Raw genomic sequence first — 22,775 nt, 5'->3', positions numbered from 1 at the left:
GGGGACATCCCAAAACAGCCAGGCAAAGAAAGACATGTGGCTTGTACTTGTTGGCCCCATCAGGATCAGGCCAGATGGAAACTGCTTTGTGATTTTTTTATCCCTTCTCCATTTGTGCAGGTATCTCTTAAAAGATAAATAGCATACATGAATTTTAAAGATATATCAAGGGCTAATTTATGATATTGGGCAAGGTTGTCATATTTTTTAAGTGTTGTTTTTCATTAAAAATGACACACTTCATACTATATTTAAATTTGAACAAAGGCTTTTAAAACCAAATACACAAGCCCCACCTCGCCCAAACCTACCCACCCTTCCAGCCTGCAACTGCTCCCTAAGACAGAGCCTGCCAGTGCTGATTGGACCAAGAGGTGAGTCTTTGTTCTCATAGCCAAACACCCCAGCCTCTAGGCTTTGGGCCAAAGGGCACAGCCTGTGCCCCCACACCACCACCCATTGCAGTCCCAGTTTCAGGCCAGCAGGCAGATCTCCTGCAGACAGGTCAGACTACCACCATCCCCCAGCAGACCCTGTAACCTACAAGCCCCACCCCTCCCAAACCCACCCACCCTCCACGACTGCAGCTGCTCCCCGAGACAGAGTTCATCAGCACCAATTGGACTAAGAACTCCCTGAGACAGTCCATCAGGACCAATGGAGTCCGATGTGTGTGAACATGTGTGTCTCTGTGTCTGTGTGTGTTTCTCATGCTTTTTCTCTGACTCTTCTTCTTCTGTTTGCTTTGTCCTATTCTGGGTCATTTGTTTTTATTTTATCATTATTGTCGTTATTATTTTTATCATTATTATTATTTCGATGGCTATGTATATTCTAATAAGAGGGAGAAAGAAAGGATGTGGATTTGGATGCGTGGAGAAGTAGGGAGGATCTGGGAAGAGTTAGGGGGAACTGTATTTAGAATATATTGTATCTAAAAATCTTATTTTCAATTAAAAAACTCATCCCAGAAATGTTGGTCTTATTGGGGGTACAAAGGATTCAGAAAGTGATTTTTTTTAAATCCAATTATAAACACACGGAAAACCAAATATGAAAGGTTTTCAAACTGAGATGAGTTTCATTTTGCAAGTCAGATAAGAACCCTAGAGCCAGTAATTAAGAAACACAGGACAGACTGAATCACAAAGCACACTCAGACAGACAGGCAGGCATCAAATTAATAAAGATACAGACTCTTTCAATGGAGTACAGATCATCCCCCATTCTCCATGCAAAATGGAATCCCTGTTGTCTTCAAAGACTTCAGGTAGGAATTCACCCACCTTTCTGATCTACTTATTTAGCAGCTGTCTTAAGCCTGCTAAGAATCCAGGACAGGAAAAATGGGTTCCACCTCCCCTTGGGTCCCTCAGTTTCCAGATACTGTTGTTACAGAGGATCACATGCTTAGGCGCCTAAAATAGGGCACATCTATTTGAGTACAGTTCTGGAAGGCAGCGTATAAAATCAAGGTGCTGGCTAGGTTTACCAGCTTGTGGACCAGTGGTTCTCAGTCGAGTGACCCTTTCACAGGAGTCACCTAAGAGCGTCGGAAAACACGGACACACTTACATTACGGTTCATAACACTAGAAAATGACAGCTCTGAAGAGAATGAAAATAATTTTATGTTTGGGGGATCACCACGGCATGAGGAAGTACTAAAGGGCCACAGCTTTGGGGAAAGCTGAGAACCCCTGTTCTGGAACTTCAAGAGGGAACCCATTTTTGTTGTTCTTTTCAGCTTTCAGGGGCACCTGTGCTGTGTGGCTCCAAGCCTGGCGTTGGCATCAGCCTAAAATCAGCTTCTGACTCTGATCTTTCTTCCTCTTGTCTCCTGTGATAACATGGGGTTAACCCAGATAATCCAGTCAGACACCCCTATCTGAGGACGGGTCCAGAGTCTGTTTTGTGAAGATTGTACCATAGTATCCTTGGGATGGGGCTGTCTTTGTGACGACACTTTTCTGCATGCTGTTGTGACCTGGTTTGCTTTCTACTGCTGTGATGAGCACCATAACCAAAAACAATTTAGGGTGCAGAAGGCTCATCTTATCAGGGCAAGAACTCAAGCAAGAGCAGAGACAGGAACAGTGGAGAAAAGCTGTTTACTGGCTTGGTCTCCACTGCTTTCTCAGCCTTTTTTCTTAAGAATTTAAAAAACTTATTTTAACACACACACACACACACATACATATATATATGAATGTTTGTTTATATATATGAATGTTTATATATATATGTATATATATAAACATATATATATACATATGAATGTTTTGCTTGCATGTATGTCTGTGCACCATGTTCACACAGTGTCTGCAGAGGCCAGAAGAGGGCAGTCGATCCCCTGATACTGGAGCCACATGTGGTTCTGCGCTGCCACCTGACTTCTGGGATGCAAAGGCTGGTCTTCTGCTTTAACCACTGAGCCATCTCTCAAACCCTACCCTCAGCTTGCTTTCTCATATACCCTAGGACCACCTGCTCAGGGACAGCACTACTCACAGTGTACTGGGCCCTCTCCCATTAACTATTAATCAGGAAAATGTCCAACAGGTAAACCAGACCCAGAAAGACAATCATTGCATGCTTTCTCTCATGCATGGAGTTAGCTTTTTGCTTAATATATGTGTGTTTCATTTAGAATAACCACAGGGATTAGGGGAGGAGGAGATGTTTCAAGGAAGAGGAAATAGAACATAATGCTATAAAGGAATAAATTAGAAACTAGTAATAGAAGGATTTAATGGAGAGAGGTCTCAGGCCCAGCATCTGAGACCAGATATGACATGAATCCTGGGAGAAACTCTACTATTGTAATTCTGCTAAATGAACATGGCAATAAAATGTCTTCTAGTGACTCCTAATTGCTCTACCCATAGTGTGTTGCTCAGTCTTCATCAGAGATGATTCTTCTTTCAATAGGTGATAATTAGCACAGAGAGCCAGAACTGGACCATGGGAAGAGACAGAGAGAGCTTGGAGCATTCAGTATTAAATCAGACATCTTTATCAAACCCCTCCCCTCAAGGTTCAGTGATCTGTGCAAAAGATGAGACAGAAAGACTATAATGACCGGAAGGGATGGATGACTCCAAGAAAACAGCATCTTCCGGACACAACAAAGCTGACACACATTTGGACTCACAGAGACTGTGACATCATGCAGAAGACACGCACAAGTTCATACCAAACAAACCCCAGCATGGAGGGGAAAACAGACACAAAGTCCCACTTCTAAGCAAGAAGCTATTTCGACTGATACATGTTAGGAAAGGGAAAATCAGTTTTCTCCAGTAGAATGGCACTGAATACACCAACCCTACTCAAGGGCAGGTCCACACTCAGAAGTAATGGGGCAATTCAAAAGGGACTCCATGATTTTTGTGTGCTTTTGTTTTGTTTTTGTCATTTTGGGTTTATGCTTATTTCTTTTGATTTTGGTTCTCTTTTATTTAGAGACAAAGACCGTGAGTTGGACAGGTTGGCAGGTTGAGGGGAAAGAATATGTTCAAACTATACTGTATGAAAAATCTTAAAGACAATAAATTAGAAAAAAGAAAATTCTCAACAGACATGCTTACAGCCCTGTCTGGTAGAGGCAGTTCCTCATTTGAGGGTCCCTTTTCCCAGGAGACTCTAGCTTTGTGTCATGTTGGCAAAACTTACCAGCACACACAGGCTGAGAGAAAAGCATTTCCACCCATGTCTAAAACTATCCCAGGAAAGAAACTGACAGATTCCATGGACACTAATTTGATAACTGTCAGGAAGACATGGGTTGTTACAGCGTGTTTCAGCTTTACAATGTAAACCCTGAAGACGGAGACACAGCCACCCTTCCCTCTTCCTGCCTTGTGTACTGCGAAGGCTTCTTTGCTTCACAGGTGATGCTAAAATCCTGAAGTCACAGGGTAGACGAGCATCCCAAAACATGGCCACTGAGCAGCTCTCATCCACCTCACACGGGAGAACCTCTTGTCTTTCTTTGCCTCCTGTCGCCACACCTCACTTCTTAGGATGGAGTCATAGCGGGAAAGACATGGAGGAACACATTCTATAAAGACCAGTCCTGGTTAGATTCAGGGTATTCTCAGGGCCAGCAGGCAGCCCTTGGCTTTCTTGATGGACCTCGTATTTTAATCTTTGAAGTCACCTCACCAATCACGGTTCTTGTGTTCAGCATTCGACATCAATTAAAGACAAACATTGAACACATATTCATACGTTTGCCACATCTTAATGTTCCCTGTCCTTATCCATGTGAACCTAGCCCAGGCTAGACATCTGAGGTGTTCTCTCTGACCACACAATTGGTAAAAAACCAGATGCAAGAAGGAAATTCTTGTAACTGCCCGTTGGACAGGATAGCATGTGAGAAATGGGGCTGACACCTCTCAGCATCAAAGCTGAAGAGAGTCTCATTGTTGCAGAGAACTTAGAAGGAAGCAGGAAGTGGGGCCTGGAGTGTGAGCCTGCTTCTACTTAAGAATAGCCAGTGCAGGCCCCGGGCTTAGGTCTGACAGCAAACAGAGGAATGCAACTCAACTGCCTGGAGCTTCCTGGAGGAATGAATGCCTTTCCCTTCGGAACGCAGCAGGGACTGCGGACACTAGGGGGCAGAATGCAACAATGTTCTAGACTTGTTTTGAGCCATCAGGGCACTGATTTCCCACCTTTCCCTTGTTCCAGATGAACAACTGGGTAAGCTGAGCAGCATGCCCTGCTAACTCCGGAGGCTCCGACTGCAAACTCCTTAGAAAATACCACAGGTCCCTCCACATTGGGAATGAAAGGCAAGGATGGGCTCCTGAGGCTGGGCATTATTTGACTAGCTTTAGAGGACAGGCTCCTCCTAGGTCCAAAATTGAGCCTTTGGGGTTTACTGCTAGCTTAAAAGCTAATCACATGTTAAAAATCTGCTCTGTGATATCGAAAAAAAATATTGGTTCTCAGGCGTATAGGAGAACCAAACCTTGAGCATTTTACCTAAGGAACAGCACTATCCTGCTAGGGCACCAGCTACCAGGCATGCATTTAACAGCTGAAAATCCTCTCAGAGTCCCAGACCACCCTCCTCAAGGCACATCACATGGTTTTGTTCTGACCCACAGGATACAAATCTTCAAGAAAACAAAAACGACACAAAGCAGCAAGAGAAACTTGTTTATTAATCAAATTCCAGTATTAACAAAAACTTATCAGCAAAGGCTTAGCATTGGTCAGTTCCTGGACCAAAGAGGAGGAAATACAACAAAAAGTGTAGTCACAGACCATGAATACAGGACAAACTATAACCTCAAATTAATGGAGAATGACCACAGTTAGAGTTGAAGAATTCAAAACCCTGACTAACCTAGAATGGAGCTCAGTGGTAGTGTGTGATTTGCAAGCTCAAGGTCCTAAATTCACTCCCCAGCACCAGTAAAGAAAAAAAAAACAAAAAATAAACTACCTGAGCTAGAGATGGAGCTCAGTGGTAGTGTGTGATTTGCAAGCTCAAGGCCCTAAATTCACTCCCCATCACTGGTAAAGAAAACCAAAACCTTACCTGAGCTAGAGATGGAGCTCAGTGGTAAGAGTGTTTGCTTTGCATGTGCAAGGCCTGGAGTTCACTACTAGCCAAAGCAAAACAAAACTAACTGAGACCATCATTTCCACTAGGAAGGAAAAATTTGACATTCACAGCTATCAACAACTTACTTCACTACAAGCTTGCATGTCAATATTTTTCCATTTAAGGTATGAAGAATGTATATAATCTATATGTCATTATCACAGCATTTGTGAAATGGGTACTGCTTGAGAATAAACAATATTCGTATTAAAGGCAAAACAAGATCTTACTAGGCCCAGAAAACCACATGCAGGACCGTGGGGAGTAGGGGACTATCCTAGTATTGGTAAGCCTTGGAAGGCGGGCTTTGCATCTCGCTAAAAGCAAAGCTCCTCTCTGAAATAAGCTCAAACACCACCGTCCTTCTGAGACAACCCAGTGCAGGGGAAGGCTCTTAGGAGGCAGCATCTTTTCTTTGGTCCTATTTCCATGAACAGATTCTTGGGGAGTTGTGCTGTAAAGCTTGCAGGTGGTGATCTACTTGCGTTGTGGGGGGCACGCTGAGCACCCTGGCTCGCCTTGGCTTGGTTCTCCCTTGTGTGGAACTTTAAGTGTCTCAGCAGGCTGGATTTGTGTTTATAGCTTTTCAGACAGTGATTGCATGGAAATGGTCTCTCATCAGTGTGTCTCACTTGGTGTGCAATAACATGTGACTGCCCTCTAAAGGTTTTCCCACAGAAGGGGCACTGGTGAGATCTGGAAACTACCTGAGGTCTCACATGTTCTATCAGGCCCAAGGTATACATAAACTCCCTCTTACATAGCCTACATTGCCGTCTTTCTTGGTCAAAATAGTCTGCCTCTGGCTCACTGACTGTTGCCGCCTGAGTAAATGAATTGCTGGACAGAGCATGCACATGAACATCCTTCTGGTAAACGAACTGCTGCCCATAGCGGTCTGACCCACGGGAGGGCCCTGGCCCATAGCTGTCTGACCCACGGGAGGGCCCTGGCCCATAGCTGTCTGACCCACGGGAGGGCCCTGGCCCATAGCGATCTGACCCACAGAAGGGCCCTGGCCCATAGCGATCTGACCCACGGGAGGGCCCTGGCCCAAAGCGGTCTGACCCACGGGAGAACCCTGGCCCATAGCTGTCTGACCCACGGGAGGACCCTGGCCCATAGCTGTCTGACCCGTGGGAGGGCCCTGGCCCACTGCGATCTGACCCACGGGAGGGCCCTGGCCCATAGCGGTCTGACCCACAGAAGGGCCCTGGCCCATAGCGGTCTGACCCACGGGACGACCCTGGCCCATCTCTAGGACCCTGTTGTGCTACCTTTCCTGTTTGAATTTCCAGGTGAATGTTAGATTGCTGCCGGTGAGCACAGCATAGCCCTAACTGCTCACTAGAGAAAGGCTTCTCATCGGGAGGAGCCTGTGTATGGGCTCCAGAGCTGAGAGGCTCCTGTACTTCATTGGAGGTCCCTGGCATCTCCTGTTGATTCTGGTTTTCCTCAGGCTCCTTGGTGTCAGCCAGCAGCTGCTCTGGGGGCTCTTCACCAGGAGGTTCCAGATCTTCATACTCTTTGGCTAAATGGAACTCTGGAAGGAAGCAGAAAATGGCCTCATCACTTTGATCTGTGCTGACATATGCCCATCATTTTCCCCTTCCAACATCAAAAGCTGAGGGAAGGGATGGAAATGGTGGCTGTTAATGTGTTTCATAGAAAATAAATTCTCAGAAGGTGGGTGGAAACTCTCAAGTAGCACCGCTGACCTCCTTGATGAACTCTACCTTTCTCTCCCGTCTCCCTGGCTGCTACTGACTCCCTTTCTTCCTGCCGGAGTCTGGTAATTGCCCTGCGTGTGGAGAACGCAGCAGTCCCTCCACGTATGTCGATCTGACCAGGTCAGAGAACAAGGTCCAGCAGGGCTCTGCTATTGCATGCTAGAGGGAAGAGGGAGGGCACTTGGAAACTTCACCACAAACTGTCTCAGAGTTCACCCAGCCTGCTGTTTTGGACACAGGAAGTCTCTCCATCAGTTTCCCCCTTGGTTGGGGTGACTTCACCAGGAACCCCTGACCAATGCTGTCTGCTTTGGCTTTAGAATTTCCAGAATACAAGAGGAATGCTGGCAGGAGGCTACTATGCTCCAGAAGTCATGAGACTCCATCCAGGCTTAAAGTTGACGACCTGAATCAAAGAGTTCCACCTGGACCTTAGAGGGAAATATTTAACTGGAAAGCAAATCACCAAGAAAATCTTTCTCGTGGTTTCCAATGGAGACCAAGGAACTCTCCTACTAACTGCCAAAGTGTGTGTGTGTGTGTGTGTGTGTGTGTGTGTGTGTGTGTGTGTTGCATTGATTGCATTGGTTTTACAGCAGCCCAGATTATCTGTACGTTTTGATTTTTACTGAAGTTTAGAAGTACATTTTGTTGAAAACAACACAATTAACCACCAGCCATTTCTTTTCCCTGTCAATCTAAGGACCACAAGGTAAAGCATCCCAGCCCTTACTTGCTCCCTGCCCCCTCCTTCAGTCCTAATGCCTCAGCAGACAGCCTGTATTCGCGTCTCTTTCTTAAGTACTGCTCCACATGACATGAGCTGCAATGGATTTTAATCCAATGTATATCCTAAACAACCTTGTCCGTTCTAATGTCATCCTCAGTGGTTCAGCAGCATGTGACTCAGATGCACATATCCTCCACATCCTGGGCAACCAAAGCCCTGTTCCTGGGATTCTCACCCATTCTTCTCTTCAGCTTCTCTGCTCATAGCCCATGCTAGCTTAAGCCATTAGCCAATCCTATCCCCATCCTCAATTCCCACCCTCCATTCCTGCTCATTGAATAAAATGCCATCGGGTCATTTAACAATGAATATAAATTTCTAGTAATTGAAAGTTATTATTACAGTCTTTTTAGGATAATAAAGAAATGCAGGTTAATTAATAGTCAACTATTGTAATCAAACTTGTAGTCATATTAGGTATGTTTTCAAGGTCAAACAGAGATATATTTTAGATAGACAAGTAGTCTTCAAACACTTCAGAGATCTACAGAATATGGCATTCAAGATGCTTTAATAACATGAGGGGTTTTTTTGGGGGGGGTTCAAAACAGAATTTCTCCGTGTAGCTTTGCGCCTTAACTGCAACTCACTCTGTAGCCCAGGCTGGCCTTGAACTCACAGAGATCCATGTGCCTCCACCTCCCAAGGACTAGGATTAAAGGTGACACCACTGCCTGAGGGGTTTTGTTTTTTATGACAATGAGACATGTCTGAGCCCAGCAGCACCAGTCTACTTCAGAGAAAATGATGGGCATCAAAGAAACACCATATGGAGTTTATTTTCTTTGTGGTAAAAGTTAGTCACTGGGCAAGAAACTGCCCTTGCCTCAACTGCTGACATATACTGTCCAAATTTGACAGATAGGACACAAAAGAAAATGGCTGCTGAAGTTTGCCAAGACAAGGCAGGACAGTCCTTCAAAATTCCTGCTTCACAGAAAAATCTGTCAGATATTCTAGGCCTTTAGGCCGAAGATGGATCCCCCAAAATTGCAGAGGAACCTTGAGTGACTGTCTAAGCAGCCAGCTGTTTCTGTCATTCCTTAGTTTTGGGAGTTGTTTGCTCTGTAGTTCCTGTTTACTCAGGTAATATTATATCCTTCTCAGGTCTCTGATGGAGTTGAAGACTAGATAGTTATAGTTATAGCTTTCCTTGTTACAAATTTCAGAAAAGAAACTCATAAAAGGGGTGTAAAGTGTATAAGGTTGAGAGACATAAAAAGATAGTTTTGGGTTGGTAATACAAGTTAGGATAGAAAATGATTTAGGTACAACACTTTAAGCTTACCAAGATAGCAAATGGACTAGACATTGTTAATGTAGTTATTGCCTGTATATATTGTATATAGTTATTGTACTTATTATATATAGTTTTACTATGTTAGTTAAAAACTTCTATTTTTATTTAAACAAAAGGGGGAAATGTGTGATATTTTGATTGTGTTCTGACAAATAAAGCTTGCTTAGAGTCAGAGGGCAGAGATAGACACTAGCTGACCAAAATTATCCATAGAAGTTTGGAGGACTGTAGACAGGAGACAGTAAGTAGTAAGGCAGGGCTGAGACAGGAACTCGACCCTTTTAGAGGAAGGAACAAAACAGGTAGGGGGTGACTGGTGGTGGCTCCCCTGTTTTTCTGCTCTTTTAAGTTCTTACCCCAATGTCTGACTCCCAATTTTTATTGATAGAGAATAATTAGATAAGGCTTCACTATCCTCAAAATTTTAAATTACAGAAGACCAACACACACACACACACACACACACACACACACACACACACACACACACACACACACACTGCCCCAGATTCAAACAATGCCACAATGTGGATAGTGCTTATGTTTATCGCCAAGCATAATTTTGGGGGTCAGAGCAGGCACACAGGCTTCTGTCACACCTCCTAAGACAAAACCCTGGCTCTATCGAAAACGTAGGAAAGAGACCCTTTTACATCCAAACTGAGTACCCCCAAGGGCACACCTACGCGCAGATTTTTCCAGGGACCCTCTTATTGGTGCACTCACAATGGGTGGGCGGAGCCCAAAGTCTCCTCCCAGTGGCTCTCATTGGCAGTGATGTAAACATCCCATTGACTCTCATTGGCTGGGCAGTAGAAAGAGGTGGACTCTCCCTGGGAGCTTGAAGGGAGCTGCCAGAAGCCAGGGTGGTTCCCTGTCCCTGCCCATTTCAGAGGGCTGCCCTTTAGCTGGTCACTACCATCTCACAGAGGCTGGAGAAGATAAGTGGGGCCAGATCCTGAGATTCATAACATCAGGCTCAGTGATTCATTCGCAAGCCTCGGCATTGCCCAGGCTGGTGGTGACACCAGTATGCAGAGACTTTGGCAACGAATTTCAGCTATCTTTCAGTGGAAGACAGAGTCTGAAAAAACACCACAGGAAAAATCTGAAGGTATGCCTCTTGGAGTCCCCTCATTCTTCACTCAAGGAGACTCCTCAGAAAAGGGTCTCTCTCCATCATGAGGTGTTGTGGGACCCAGATGGCGGGAGGGACCGGCCGCCATCCTGAGTGGCTGTTGACCATAAGGGTGTCCCTGAGTTCCCAAGAGTTAGGCCAACACTGAACTGTGCCCCAAGCTCCCTTGGTGAGCCAAAGCAGGAGGGTGTTTGGACCAACTCAAAGAACACGTGACACAAGTGTTTGCGGGATGTACTGTCTCTGCCTTTCCCCTTACAAGACGCCTTTGTGTATTCCCCAGAGAAGGGAACATCTCACTGGAGACTGAATTTGACCTTGTTTCCCATGCACACAAGTATCTGAAGTCAGGAGGCAAAGTCAGGATTAGGAGGTACCACGAAGGAAGGTGGCCGGTTGTCCCAGCAGGATACTGGAGTCAGTTCCCAAAACATTACTTACCCATTATGCTCATGAAGAATTAAGACAATTTGGAAACATGTCCTTACATCTGCACATATCTTTTAATGCTTGGTCAGAAATTAGAGCGTTGGTTATGCATTTGCTGCTGCTGCTGAGGCAGCCATATACCAGCAATAATGGGAGTTTAAAGAGGCTTCCTGAGCAGGACTTGTACTCTTACTGGGACAGGCCACCCACAGATGCCGTGGAGGTGACATTCAGTGGTCACAATCTTAGGGCCCAGGAATGGTTGTTATGGTCAGAGAAGTGATGATATGTGCTCACATCTACACAGGGGCTCAGAGTAGGACTTCTGTGTAGAGACGGATTGCATTTGATATGAACCATTGTGACCTTAGTTTATCTGTGTCATAGATATCTCCAAGTTGAAGACTGTCAGAGGAATTGTGACCACCCTGTGTACCGACTATGGCTGGATTAATGAATCTATCTTTTTCAATACTGACATGTTGTGTGTCAAAGTCCCACTGAACACTGGGACAAGAGTCATTGCTCTCGTGGAAGAAAACGAAACAACTCATATCCAAAAAGCAATCAAGGTATACCTGACTTCACCCAGAGTCTCTTGGTGTATTATTTACTTCTCTGTTGCTGTGATAAAATACCATGATGAGAGCAACTTAAGGAAGTGTGTTTATTTGTTCTTATGGTTCTAGAAAAATAAGTGAGTCCATCAAGGCAGGTAGGGACGGTAGGCAGCAAGCAGCAGGTATGGTAACAGAAGCAGGAAGCTGAGAGCTTACCTCTTCAAATGCAGTCTCAAAGCAAAGAGACACAACTAGAAATGTTGCTAGTCTTTACATTTTCAAACCGCTTGCAATAAATTCACACCTCTTAAACCTCCCCAAACAGTCCCTCCATAGGGACCAAGTTTTCAAACACCTTGAGTCTATTGGGGCCATTCTCATTCAAAACACTGTGTGTGATGGGAATGGTGGTGCGGACTCAGGAAGGAGAGGAAGGCAATTTTCTCAGTTCAAGGCCAGCCTGACCTATATAGTGAGTTCCAGGACAGCCAGAGTTACATGGTGAAAACCCGTTTTTCAAAAAGATTCAGAAAAGAGAAAGGAGTGGATGGAGGCCTGATTGGAAGGGGAGGAAGGAGGGGAAACTGTGGTCATGATATTATATATGAGAGGAAAAAAGAAAAGTGTGATACTATCATGCATTTTAGTAACGCTTTGATCAAATTACATTGTAAATATGAATAAAAAATTAGAGATGTACAGTTTCTTGCTGAAAATACACAAAAGGGTTTCCTTGCTTTTCTTTTTAGACCATAAACGTAATAACCTTAAAACTTCCCTTCTATGTAAAAATAAAATTTTCACCAAAAAAAGATTAAGAAAATGTTGATGTATGGTCAAAGTTGACATCCCACTTCTAAGAGCTTAGTGGATTTGATGTTCTAGAATTTGAATGCAGTGATGCCTATTCTGTTTCTAAATATTTTGTATCAGTTCTCTTAATATTTGAAAAACATGGAAATGATTCTGTATAATCCTGCAACTTCCATCATATAGTGGCCAGCCATTTTCTATTCAGTATCCAAACTAGAAGAATTGATATGACAAAGACTGTATTGTTCACACTCTTTTCTATGTCAATTGAAGTGTATGTGTTTATTTACTTTAATTTTTTAGATTTCTTTTTATTATGTCATGTGCATGAGTGTTTTGCCTGCGTGTACATCTGTGTACCACGTGTGTTCCTGCTGCCTGAGGAGGTGCTGAGCCTCCATGTGGGTTCTGTAATCATCACTTCCGTTCAACTCTTTACATATTGATGGCTATTGTCAAATTACTCTTACTTATCTTGTTCCTATTGAGAGTCTCAACAGCAGGCCACAGAAGATACCTTTGCCAGTATTGGAAAACACTGGAAGACTGTTATTGTAAAATCATGGTAAAATTGAAAACTGGAAGCAGGCTCCTGATCTTATTTTGAATTTTTTATCATCTTAATGATAAAGTTATCATTTTCACTTCTTGTTCTTCTCAAACATAGATCCATCCTAGACCTTTCCACATTTGTAAGAATATATTTACTAGGAAAATAGGAATGTGTTCTCCCACTGGTTTTTTTAAAACACAGTTTTTTGTTTTTCAAATATTTTAAAAATATCAAAAATATTATGTCATTAATGTACTCTTTCAGGAACATAGGTGAACAGATGTGTCTTTCACAATGTCAGAATTTATTGAATAACAATAAATTCATAAGACACAGTAGTTTTTTTTCTTTTTTTTTAGATTTATTTATTTATTATGTATACAGTAAGCCTGCAGGCCAGAAGAAGGCACCAGATCTCATTATTGATGGTGGTGAGCCACCATGTGGTTGCTGGGAATTGAACTCAGGACCCCTGGAAGAGCAGCCAGTGCTCTTAACCTCTGAGCCATCTCTCCAGCCCAACACAGTAGTTTTAATGGCAGCAATTTGCAAGAAAATCCTGCTTACTTTGGTAATCTGGACAAGATTACATGGGTTTTTTTTTTTATTTCAGTCTTAATTGCTATTCCTAATTCTCATATAACACACCACAATCAATATGTAAGTGCACAGAAAATACAGGTTACATGATGAGTACAACTGGTTAAAGAGGCTGGAGCAGAGTTTCAGGAGGTTTCAAATGGATGGAAAAAATGTCAATGGAGTGGGGTCCCAAAAGCCAGTAAATGAGTTGAAGACAGCCCTGGTTCCACTGTTAGGAGTCCCACAAAAGGACCAAGCTACACAACTGTAACATACGTGCACAGTGCCTACATTAGTCCCACGCAGGCTCCCTGGTTGTCGGGTCAGTCTCTGTGAGCCCCTATGAGCCCAGGTTAATTGATTCTGTGAGTTTTCTTGTGGTGTCCTTGACCCCTCTGGCTCCTACAATCCTTTCTACTCCTCTTCTGCAGGATTCCCTGAACTCTACCTCATGTTGGGCTGTGGGTCTGCATCTGTTTTTCCATCAGTTGCTGGATGAAGCCTCTCTGGTGACAATTGGGCTAGGCACCAATCTGGTCACAGAAGATGGCCAGTTCAGGTTATGTTATCTGCTATTGCTTAAGAGGCTTAGTTGGGGTCATCCTTGTAGAATCCTGGGAGATTCCCTTGTGCCAGGATTTTACCTGACCCCCAAATGCACCTCCCTTTCCAGGTATCACTTTTAGTGTAAATGTACCATATTTTCTTTATCCATTCCTTAGTTGAGGGACATCTGGATTGTTTCTAGGTTCTGGCTGTTATGAATAAAGCTGCTATGAACGTAGTTGAGCATGTGTCTTTGTGGTACGATGGAGAATCATTTGGATTTATGCCCAAGAGTAGTGGAGCTGACCTCCAAACTGGTTGTAGAAAGTTTGCACTCACACTAGCAATGGAGGAGTGTTCCCCTTGCACCACATGCTCTCCAGAATGAGCTGTCCTTTGTGTTTTTTATCTTAGTCATTCCGACAGGTGTAAGATGGAATCTCAGAGTCATTTTGATTTGCATTTTTCTGATGGCTAAGGATATTGGACATCTTTTTACGTTTTTCTAGGCCATTTGAGATCCTTGTGTTGAGAACTCTGTTTAGATCTGTACCCCATGTTTTTAATTGGATGATTATTTGGTTTGTTGATATCTAGGTTCTTGAGTTCTTTATATAGTTTGGAAAACTGCCCTCTGTCAGAGGTGGGGTTAGTGAAGATCTTTTTCCATTCTGTAGGCTGCTGTTTTGTCCTATTGATGGTGTCTTTTGCCTTACAGAAACATTTCAATTCCATAAGATCCCATTTGTTAAATGTTGATCTTGGTGCCTGCAAGATAGGTGTTCTGTTCAGGAAGTTGTCTCCTGTGCCAGTACCTTCAAGATTATTTCCCACTTTCTCTTCTGATTCTTTCTCCCGCCTTACTACATGGGCAGATGCTTAGTCTTACTGCAACTAGATATGCCATGTTTTGTTGATACTCATGGGAGGCCTGCCCTTTTGTGAAAAGAAACAGATGAGTGAATTGGGGGAGGGCAGAGGGGAGGTGGAGGGAGGGACTGGGAGGAGAGGAGAGAGGGGAAACTGAGGTTAGGATGTAAAATAAATTAAAAAAATAATTTTTCAAAAATGTAATACAGTCTTTATTGGTAAGAATAGAAACTGAAACATGCTTTAGTGAAGGAGCTGCTTTTGTGCTATCAATTGTTGTGGACCAGGGAGTTTCCATCAAAAATACCCTGGAAAAGGCAGATAAGTAGGCCTTATGACCAGCAAGGTCTGAGCTCAGGTGAGGATGCAGGGACTTTGTTTGGTTGTTTGTCCATGTCCATCCTTGGCTAACACATCAAGTGTCAGTTAACAGGTGAGTGGGGGCAATTGCCACCATAGTGATAGGTGTACACTTTGTTCTGTGGTTCAAATGGAGGGCGTTCCACTTTTCCTTGCTCAGGTGTGTGTGATAAGTTCCTGGGCTTGGTTTTCCTTTGCAATCTCTTGTGATGGGGGTTATTTCTTCCACTTAATCTCCTGCTTCAGCACCCAGGTCCAGATAGGGAAAAACATGCTCTCCCTCCTTGTTCTCCAAAATTGTTCTGCTCATTCTTGTCTCTGTCAACTTTATTCTGCTCCACTCCCATCTCCCAGCTAACCCATTTCTCTTCCTTCAAATACCCTGCAAAGCCCATTTCCTCAAATTACACCACCAAAGTCAGTCTAAAAATTAATTTGAGTTACAGCCATGGCTACAGCTTGTTTAGAAGTATATTTTACACTATTGGATTTTGAGTTCCTGGAAAGCAAGAGCCCTGTCTTTCTAAGGTCAGAAGGTGAGTTTGTGAGAGCATTAAACATAGGTGTGAAATTCACAGTTGCAAGGCACTTGCCAATCCATGGAGCAAGCACAGACAAAATTGATGTCATCATCTCAGGTCCATGGTGTATCATTAATGGGAAATGTATGGGCTAGGTTTGAGAACAGTTGCTTAAAAGATCTGACACAGGAGTGCTATTTTGGCATGACTAATAAAGTCCATGTCTCTGACAAGGAGTCCTATGTCCTGCAAACACCCTTACAACTCTGTTAGGTCACCTCGCTGAAAATGCTGTTGTTTTCATGGGGATTCCTTGGTAACTGTACAGTCTCCTGCCTGTAATTTTTATTGTATCTTCAACCACCATCTCCTTCTCTTATAGGTGAAAACCATGACTGACCCTGTTGATGGTACTGAGCAATCAGACCTTGACAGAGAACTTTGTATTAAGTGTGTCACCTCGGTCACACAGGACAGCATCTATATCGACAAGGAAACTTCTTTCCCTGTCCATCTCTTTTCTGGAGGTAAGATTTATAGTTTTAAAAGCAAAACGCAAGAGTGTGGGAAGTGTCCTTGAAATTGAATGTGGGGTACAATTAAAATGGGGAAATGGGCAATATTTTAAATATCACATAGCGGTCCTGTCCCCAGTGCCATCATCATGCATCCATGTGGTTTTCACTACTCAATTGATTGGTTTGGCTGTTTTGATTTCTCATACAGGGTTCCTCTAAGTTATCTGAAACTCACTATGCATCTGAGAATTGTTCATGACCTTAGCAAACCCATCCCTGACTCTTCTGAGTGCTGAGGTCATAATCTTTCTGCCACTGCATCAGGATACATGCAAAATATCATCAATGATAGCATCACACAAGTATAAGAGATTTATCTTGAAAATACATCCACCATTTCAAAGCAAAGGTGCAGATAGGCCTCTTTCTTTCTGTGTCCTCTTTCCAGAATATTCTTCAGATAAGATAAATGTCCCTAGCCTTGGTACCAAGGTTGAAACATGTGATCTTACTGTGTACCTGGCTTCCATCCCCAAACGAGATCTCAAAATGACCACTTGATGAGAAAATCCAGTACTCCTAGCTGTAACTTTCACTCTGAGAGTCACAGTTTTTAGTTATCCATGTCTGTGAATAAATCATTGTCGAAGAACCAGTGTTTAAAGGCCTTAAGCGTCCCTTCCTGTAGGAAGATATTTGAGATGTCTGTATAAGTATTTGGAAAAGTTACTTTGCATTCAGGAAATGTTTGTCAGCATATAGCAATGATGAAGGGTCTTAGGTATTGTGACATGACCTGAGTGCCATAATATTTACACTTCTAATGTTCTTGGTTGTTTTAGAATTCATGCCTTACAAAGGAGACTTGTTGCTGGTTGAGTATTCCATGAAGCCAGGCACTTCAAACATGAACATCCACACCGTGAGCCCCTTAAGCTCCCAGAATATGGATGAGGTAATTTGCTCCCATGTTGCCCTTGTCATGAACAGGTAGCTGCCTATTCTTCCTTCCTGGTTACTTTTTTGCCCAGGATTTTGTTTGGTATGTTTGCTAGTGTATTCCCTGCCAAAGTGGACAAACTCACTGATTGAAAAGGAAATAAGCAGAAAGTAATGTAGAATATACACATTGTTAACTACCAGCTTTTGTGCTTTACTTGACATTAGGGTGTTCAGTGAAAAACAGTTCTAAAGTGTCTTGGCTGTGAGGCCATTGTGGGGAAACCTTGAGTACACTGGGTTTGAGGTGTTCAGCCTGTTTATAAGGATGGGTAAGACCTTGTCTAGTACAGCCTGAGAATAAGATGTAAAGTCAGGGAGGTAGAGTGTGAAATCACATTGTGTAGCATGAAGGGCACATCTTCTCATCACCGAGGAGACAGAGTGTGAGGCCACATTGTGTAGCATGAAGATCATGTCTTCTCATCACACAGGAGACAGAGTGTGGAGCCATGTTGGGTAGCATGAACCTGAAGGGCATGTCTTCTCATCACACAGAGATAGAGTGTGGGTCCATATTGGGTAGCATGAAGGGCATGTCTTCTTAATAAGTCACCCAATGTTTGTCTTATTTCTCTGCTTTAATAGGAGTGATGTGGAATGGTGACTCATTGTGTTGACACAGTACCCAGGCATTCCCTCTGTGTCAAGGATGAGAATCAGTGATGGGTTGAAGGACCTGCTGAGTAGAGCCAAGGGGTTGTTGAGGGCCATCTGTGGTGGGTTATGCTTCTCCATACTCATTGCCTTCATTTCTCTTGATAGGTCTGTGTTACCAGTACTGATGGAAAAACTGGTGTGGTGGAATCCTGTGTCTTTTTTACTGTGGATTCCCTCCAGAAGCCTACAGATTATACTCCGGGATTGTATGACATCGTGAATGTGGTTGCTGTGGACAGCATTCAACCACACTGTTCTTGGAGAGTGGTATCAATGATCCCAGTAGAAATGTGTATTGACCAAGCCTTGTAATTCACCTTTATTTGTAAGGCTCTGGGTTAATAAAACACAATGAGCATGTTATCTAAAGAAATGAACTATGACTCTTCTTTTAAACATCCTGGTGATTTCATTAGGAACATGAACTCATTTTAGGAAGGTACCTTGTTAATTCAAAACCATGCCCTATTGGAACATGATTTTATCAAAGAAATAGCCCTGACCTTAGGGTAGATGCATCATTTTCTATAAGCAGGAGCAGCTTCTGTGTTGCCAGTGTCCTTGTGGGCCATTAAGCAGCATGGAGAAGCAAAGCATTTAACTCAAGATTCCAGGAGTGAGCAGGCGAATGTGACTAGGTTGGATTTAACATTACAGCAAGCCTTCTAGCTTGAGTCTCTCTATGCCTTTCAATAGTTTTTTCTCTACAATATCTTTTATTTCCTACCAGCTACTCCATTTGTTAAACTTAGTGTTTATCCGTGGATCCTCTTCCTGTGATAGTGTACCAAATATGCCAGTGCAGAGAAATGAAAGACCAGACTCAGGACTACTTCAAACAGAAAGATGAGAGTACACTTTTAGTATTCTGAGAGGTGGCACCCCCCAAAGTTCTTCTGATACTGAGGAGGACCTTCTATGAAGTTAACTGGCCCTCCTTCAACATTTTCTGCCCTTTAGAAGGAATCCTGGACCTTTCCAACATCTGCAGAGTGAAGGATTCCTGCACTGGGTTGCCAGGCCACCTGGACCAGTTTCCTTACATCAATACCTGGTGTAGTCTGGTCCTGTACCCACAGGACAGAGTTCAATTCCATGCCTCTTGTGTATCCACTGCTGTCCTGAACAGTAAGAGGAGTTTCAACCCTGAAAAAGCCACCTATCTTCCAGTTAGAGGATGAGGATTTGGAACTTCCACCATCTACCCCTCCCCCTGAGGGTGGCCATCCCCATGCTCAGAATTCAGAACAAAGTGCCAATGTCTGCTTTGTATCCTGACTTCCCGTCTGACGGCTCATTCCACAGCTGCCATTGGCCCCTTTTCCACAGACCACTAAGGGTTTCCTCCACCTCAGTTTGCTTAAGGTCCAGGTCCCTGAAGGCTTCCCAGTGACTAGCCATCGAGTGGCCTGTGCCTGTTATGTCAAATTCCATGGCCAGCCAACCTCCAGGAGGACCGGATTCTCAGACCAGACACAGTTCATTATATTTATCAGCCATTCACCACTACAGATCTCCTGAACTAGTGATATCACACCCCACCATACATAGAGCAGCCACAAGTTATGATCAAGTGTTGTAGAATATTATTTTGAGGTGTGTTACTTTTGTTTATGTTGCATTTGTTTTAACTCTGAAGCTGTGTTACTGTGCCTATCTAAAACACCTGGTGGTCTAATAAAAAGCTGACCGGCCAATAACTAGGCAGGAGAAAGGATAGGCGGGGCTGGCAGGCAGAGAGAATAAATAGAAGGAGAAAATCTGGGAGAAAAAGAAGAAAGAGCAAGATCACAAGGAGAGGAGGGTTTGGGGGTCCAGCTGCTCAGCCACCCAGCCACCCAGCCAGACATGAGTAAGAGTGAAAATAAGATATAGAGAAGAAAAGAAAAAAGCCCAGAGGGAAAAGGTAGATGGGGTAATTTAAGTTAACAAAAGCTGGCTAGAAACAATTCAAGCTATGGCAGGGCATTTAAAAGTAAGAAAAGCCTCTGTATTTATGTGGGAACTGGGTGGTGGGCCCCCAAAAGAGTAGAAAATCAACCAACAGCAATCAACCTAATGTCAACCATTATGCACAGCCACTAACTTACTTGGGACAACTGCCAACAGCTCCTGATTGCCCTTTTTACATCCAGAGAAAAGAGTGTAGGGTCTACTAGGCAGCGCCTGCCTGGCTGATGATCATTCAGGCATCCCAAACACTAGTAACCTGAAGTGATTTGCCGACACCTTCCTTCCTGATAAGTGTCCCAAATGTAACCCCAACACACCAGAGGTCCTCCAGGCACTTCTAAGAATGATGAAAGTCAGGCTGGAGGAGTTCAGAATGGAGATTGTGGAGTCACAATCTTGGTCAAAATTTGAAGAGTCACTCAGTGCTCTGATGAGTCCCTGAACCAATTGTATGACCAGCTCTGTGACAGTTAAAGACAGTACACCCCTTTTGACCCAGAGGCCCCTGTGCACTGGACAGTGGTCAACACAGCTTTTGTCCAACAGTTGATAACAGATGTTCACTGGAAGCCCCAAATGCAAGAGGGATTTTACAGGGATACATCCTGAGCAATTTATAGACATCACCATCAAAGTGGGTGTTAACTGGGAAAAGGCTGCAAAAAATCATGGTGCTCACATTGGGGACTAGAGAAAATTCACCTTCCCCGAAATTCCTGCAGCAGTTGGTTTCCATATGAAGCTTAAAATAACTGGTTTCTTTTCTGATAGCAGACATGAAAATTCAGATGAACAAAAACAAAAATAAAATTCTTACAGACATTATGAGGGAATATGTTATTTTATTTTACTTATTTTTATTGAAAACAGATTCTTCTTGGCAAAGACCAAGATAGCCAGGAGACTCTCTGCCTTCAAGATGCCTAGGTGAAGGAGTCAGTGATGGTGGTGTCTGGGCCTTGCTATAATTATGCCCATAGTCAGCCCTTACAGCAAGAACGCAGTTTTGATCAACCAGGCCACACCCACCCTACAACTACCCATTGCCTGTGCAAGATAATGGGAACATGCCTGATGTACCCAGCCACTCCCAGGACCCTCAGGGCCCATGTCTGGAAAGGCTGAAGAACCTCCAAATAATCCTGCTGATGGATGAGGACCCTTCCTTGTTGCCCCCCAATAAAAATGTGAAGACCAACTCCACCCAAAAGGAAAGAAAATAAATTCTCCTATCATACAATAATTCCGCCCACAGTTTCCCTTCCTTGTAGATGTAACCATCCGTCTTATTAAACAAGAAACACAGAAGCAATGCAAAGAAGAAAGCCAATGAGATCAGAGCTAAGAGCTTTACCGCCTGCTGCAGCTAACCTCTTTAGCCAAGAGACCTCTCCGAAAGAGACCTACTTCCTGTCTGTTTGTCTTTATATAGATTTTGTTCTTTTCATTTTTACCAAACATGACTGTTGTATGCTGTTGTACAGTCCAGTTCTTTATGTTTGAGATTAGCATGTATCTCAATGTGCTGTTTTTGAACACAGAGATCTACCTATCTCTGCTACAGTGCTGATTAAGGTATGCACACAATGGCAGCTTTGCTATGCTCTAATAGCTTGACTGGAACTTTATATATTAAATACAATAAAATAATTCAGCAACTAATGTCAATGAAAAATAAAAAAAAAAAAAAAAAAAAAAAAAAAAAAAAAAAAAAAAAAAAAAAAAAAAAAAAAAAAAAAAAAAAAAAAAAAAAAAAAAAAAAAAAAAAAAAAAAAAAAAAAAAAAAAAAAAAAAAAAAAAAAAAAAAAAAAAAAAAAAAAAAAAAAAAAAAAAAAAAAAAAAAAAAAAAAAAAAAAAAAAAAAAAAAAAAAAAAAAAAAAAAAAAAAAAAAAAAAAAAAAAAAACAATTACAGAAAGAAAAGAGAGGTGTATGAGCGAGAATTGTTGAAGCCAAGGTTGGATAAAGCACAGGGACAAATAGCCAAATGAATGCAAACACATGAACTATGAACCAAAGGCTGAGGGGCCCCCAACTGGATCAGGCCCTCTAAATGGGTGAGACAGTTGATTGGCTTGATCTGTTTGGGAGGCATCTAGGCAGTGGTACCAGGTGCTGGGCTCATTGCATGAGTTAGCTGTTTGAAACCTGGGACTTATGCAGGGACGCTTGCCTCAATCTGGGAGAAGGGGACTGGACCTGCCTGGACTGAGTCTACCAGGTCCATCTCAGTCCTTGGGGGAGGCTTTGCCCTGGAGGAGATGGGAATGGGGCGTGGGCTGGGGGAAAGAAGGGGCAGGAAGTGGGAGAACAAGGGAATCTGTGGCTGTTATGCAGAACTGAAAACTGTTTCAAAAAAACTGTTTCATTTTAACAGAGACATATGCTGGAGCATTGTCAGTTTTGATTTGTGCAGTTATACCCATGATGACCATAACTTCTAGCAAATGAGTGATTACAGAATCAACTTTTTCAGAACTCAAAGCAGTTGCCGATTGATATCCTGAATAAGTATCGATGGTATGGTGTACATATTTCAATTTTCCAAATTCTGCAAAGTGAAACACGTCCATCTGCCAGATTTCATTCCTTTGAGTACACTTTGGGTTACATCCTACTGGTTATGGCATTTGATTGTAAAAGGAACAAGTAGGACATTTCTTTACTATTTCTTTGGCTTGTTGCCAGGTTATGGAATAATCTATTTTTAAACCTTTACTATTGACATGATGTTCTTTATGAAATTCGGGGGCCTCCAGCACATTTCCTATCAATAATTTATCAATCTCATCATTGCCTTGTGCTAGAGGGCCTGGGACAGATGGGATCGAAT

General features: G+C 43.0%; 2 protein-coding genes across 2 annotated transcripts in view; both read left to right on the top strand.

Annotated features, from left to right (window-relative positions):
• The first annotated feature begins 10,229 nt into the window (after positions 1–10,229).
• Positions 10,230–18,347, top strand: LOC114687843 (cancer/testis antigen 55-like). Its single transcript, XM_028862481.2, has 5 exons — positions 10,230–10,556; positions 11,397–11,581; positions 16,197–16,341; positions 17,175–17,287; positions 18,097–18,347. Exons 1-5 carry the CDS (start codon positions 10,475–10,477, stop codon positions 18,301–18,303), a joined length of 732 nt encoding a protein of 243 aa, XP_028718314.2. The 5' UTR covers positions 10,230–10,474; the 3' UTR covers positions 18,304–18,347.
• Positions 18,348–21,011: 2,664 nt separating this feature from the next.
• LOC114688510 (zinc finger protein 75D-like) overlaps positions 21,012–22,775 on the top strand; it is a 4,274-nt gene continuing 2,510 nt past the window's right edge. Inside the window, exon 1 of the mRNA XM_037198807.1 lies at positions 21,012–21,054. Coding sequence (XP_037054702.1) covers positions 21,012–21,054 — 43 coding nt within the window. The remainder of the gene's footprint in view (positions 21,055–22,775) is intronic.

The sequence above is a fragment of the Peromyscus leucopus genome, chromosome X, assembly GCF_004664715.2.
Source record: "Peromyscus leucopus breed LL Stock chromosome X, UCI_PerLeu_2.1, whole genome shotgun sequence".
Taxonomy (NCBI): Eukaryota; Metazoa; Chordata; class Mammalia; order Rodentia; family Cricetidae; genus Peromyscus; species Peromyscus leucopus.
Note: the sequence above shows the minus strand (reverse complement) of the source record. Positions and strands in the feature narration are given on the sequence as shown.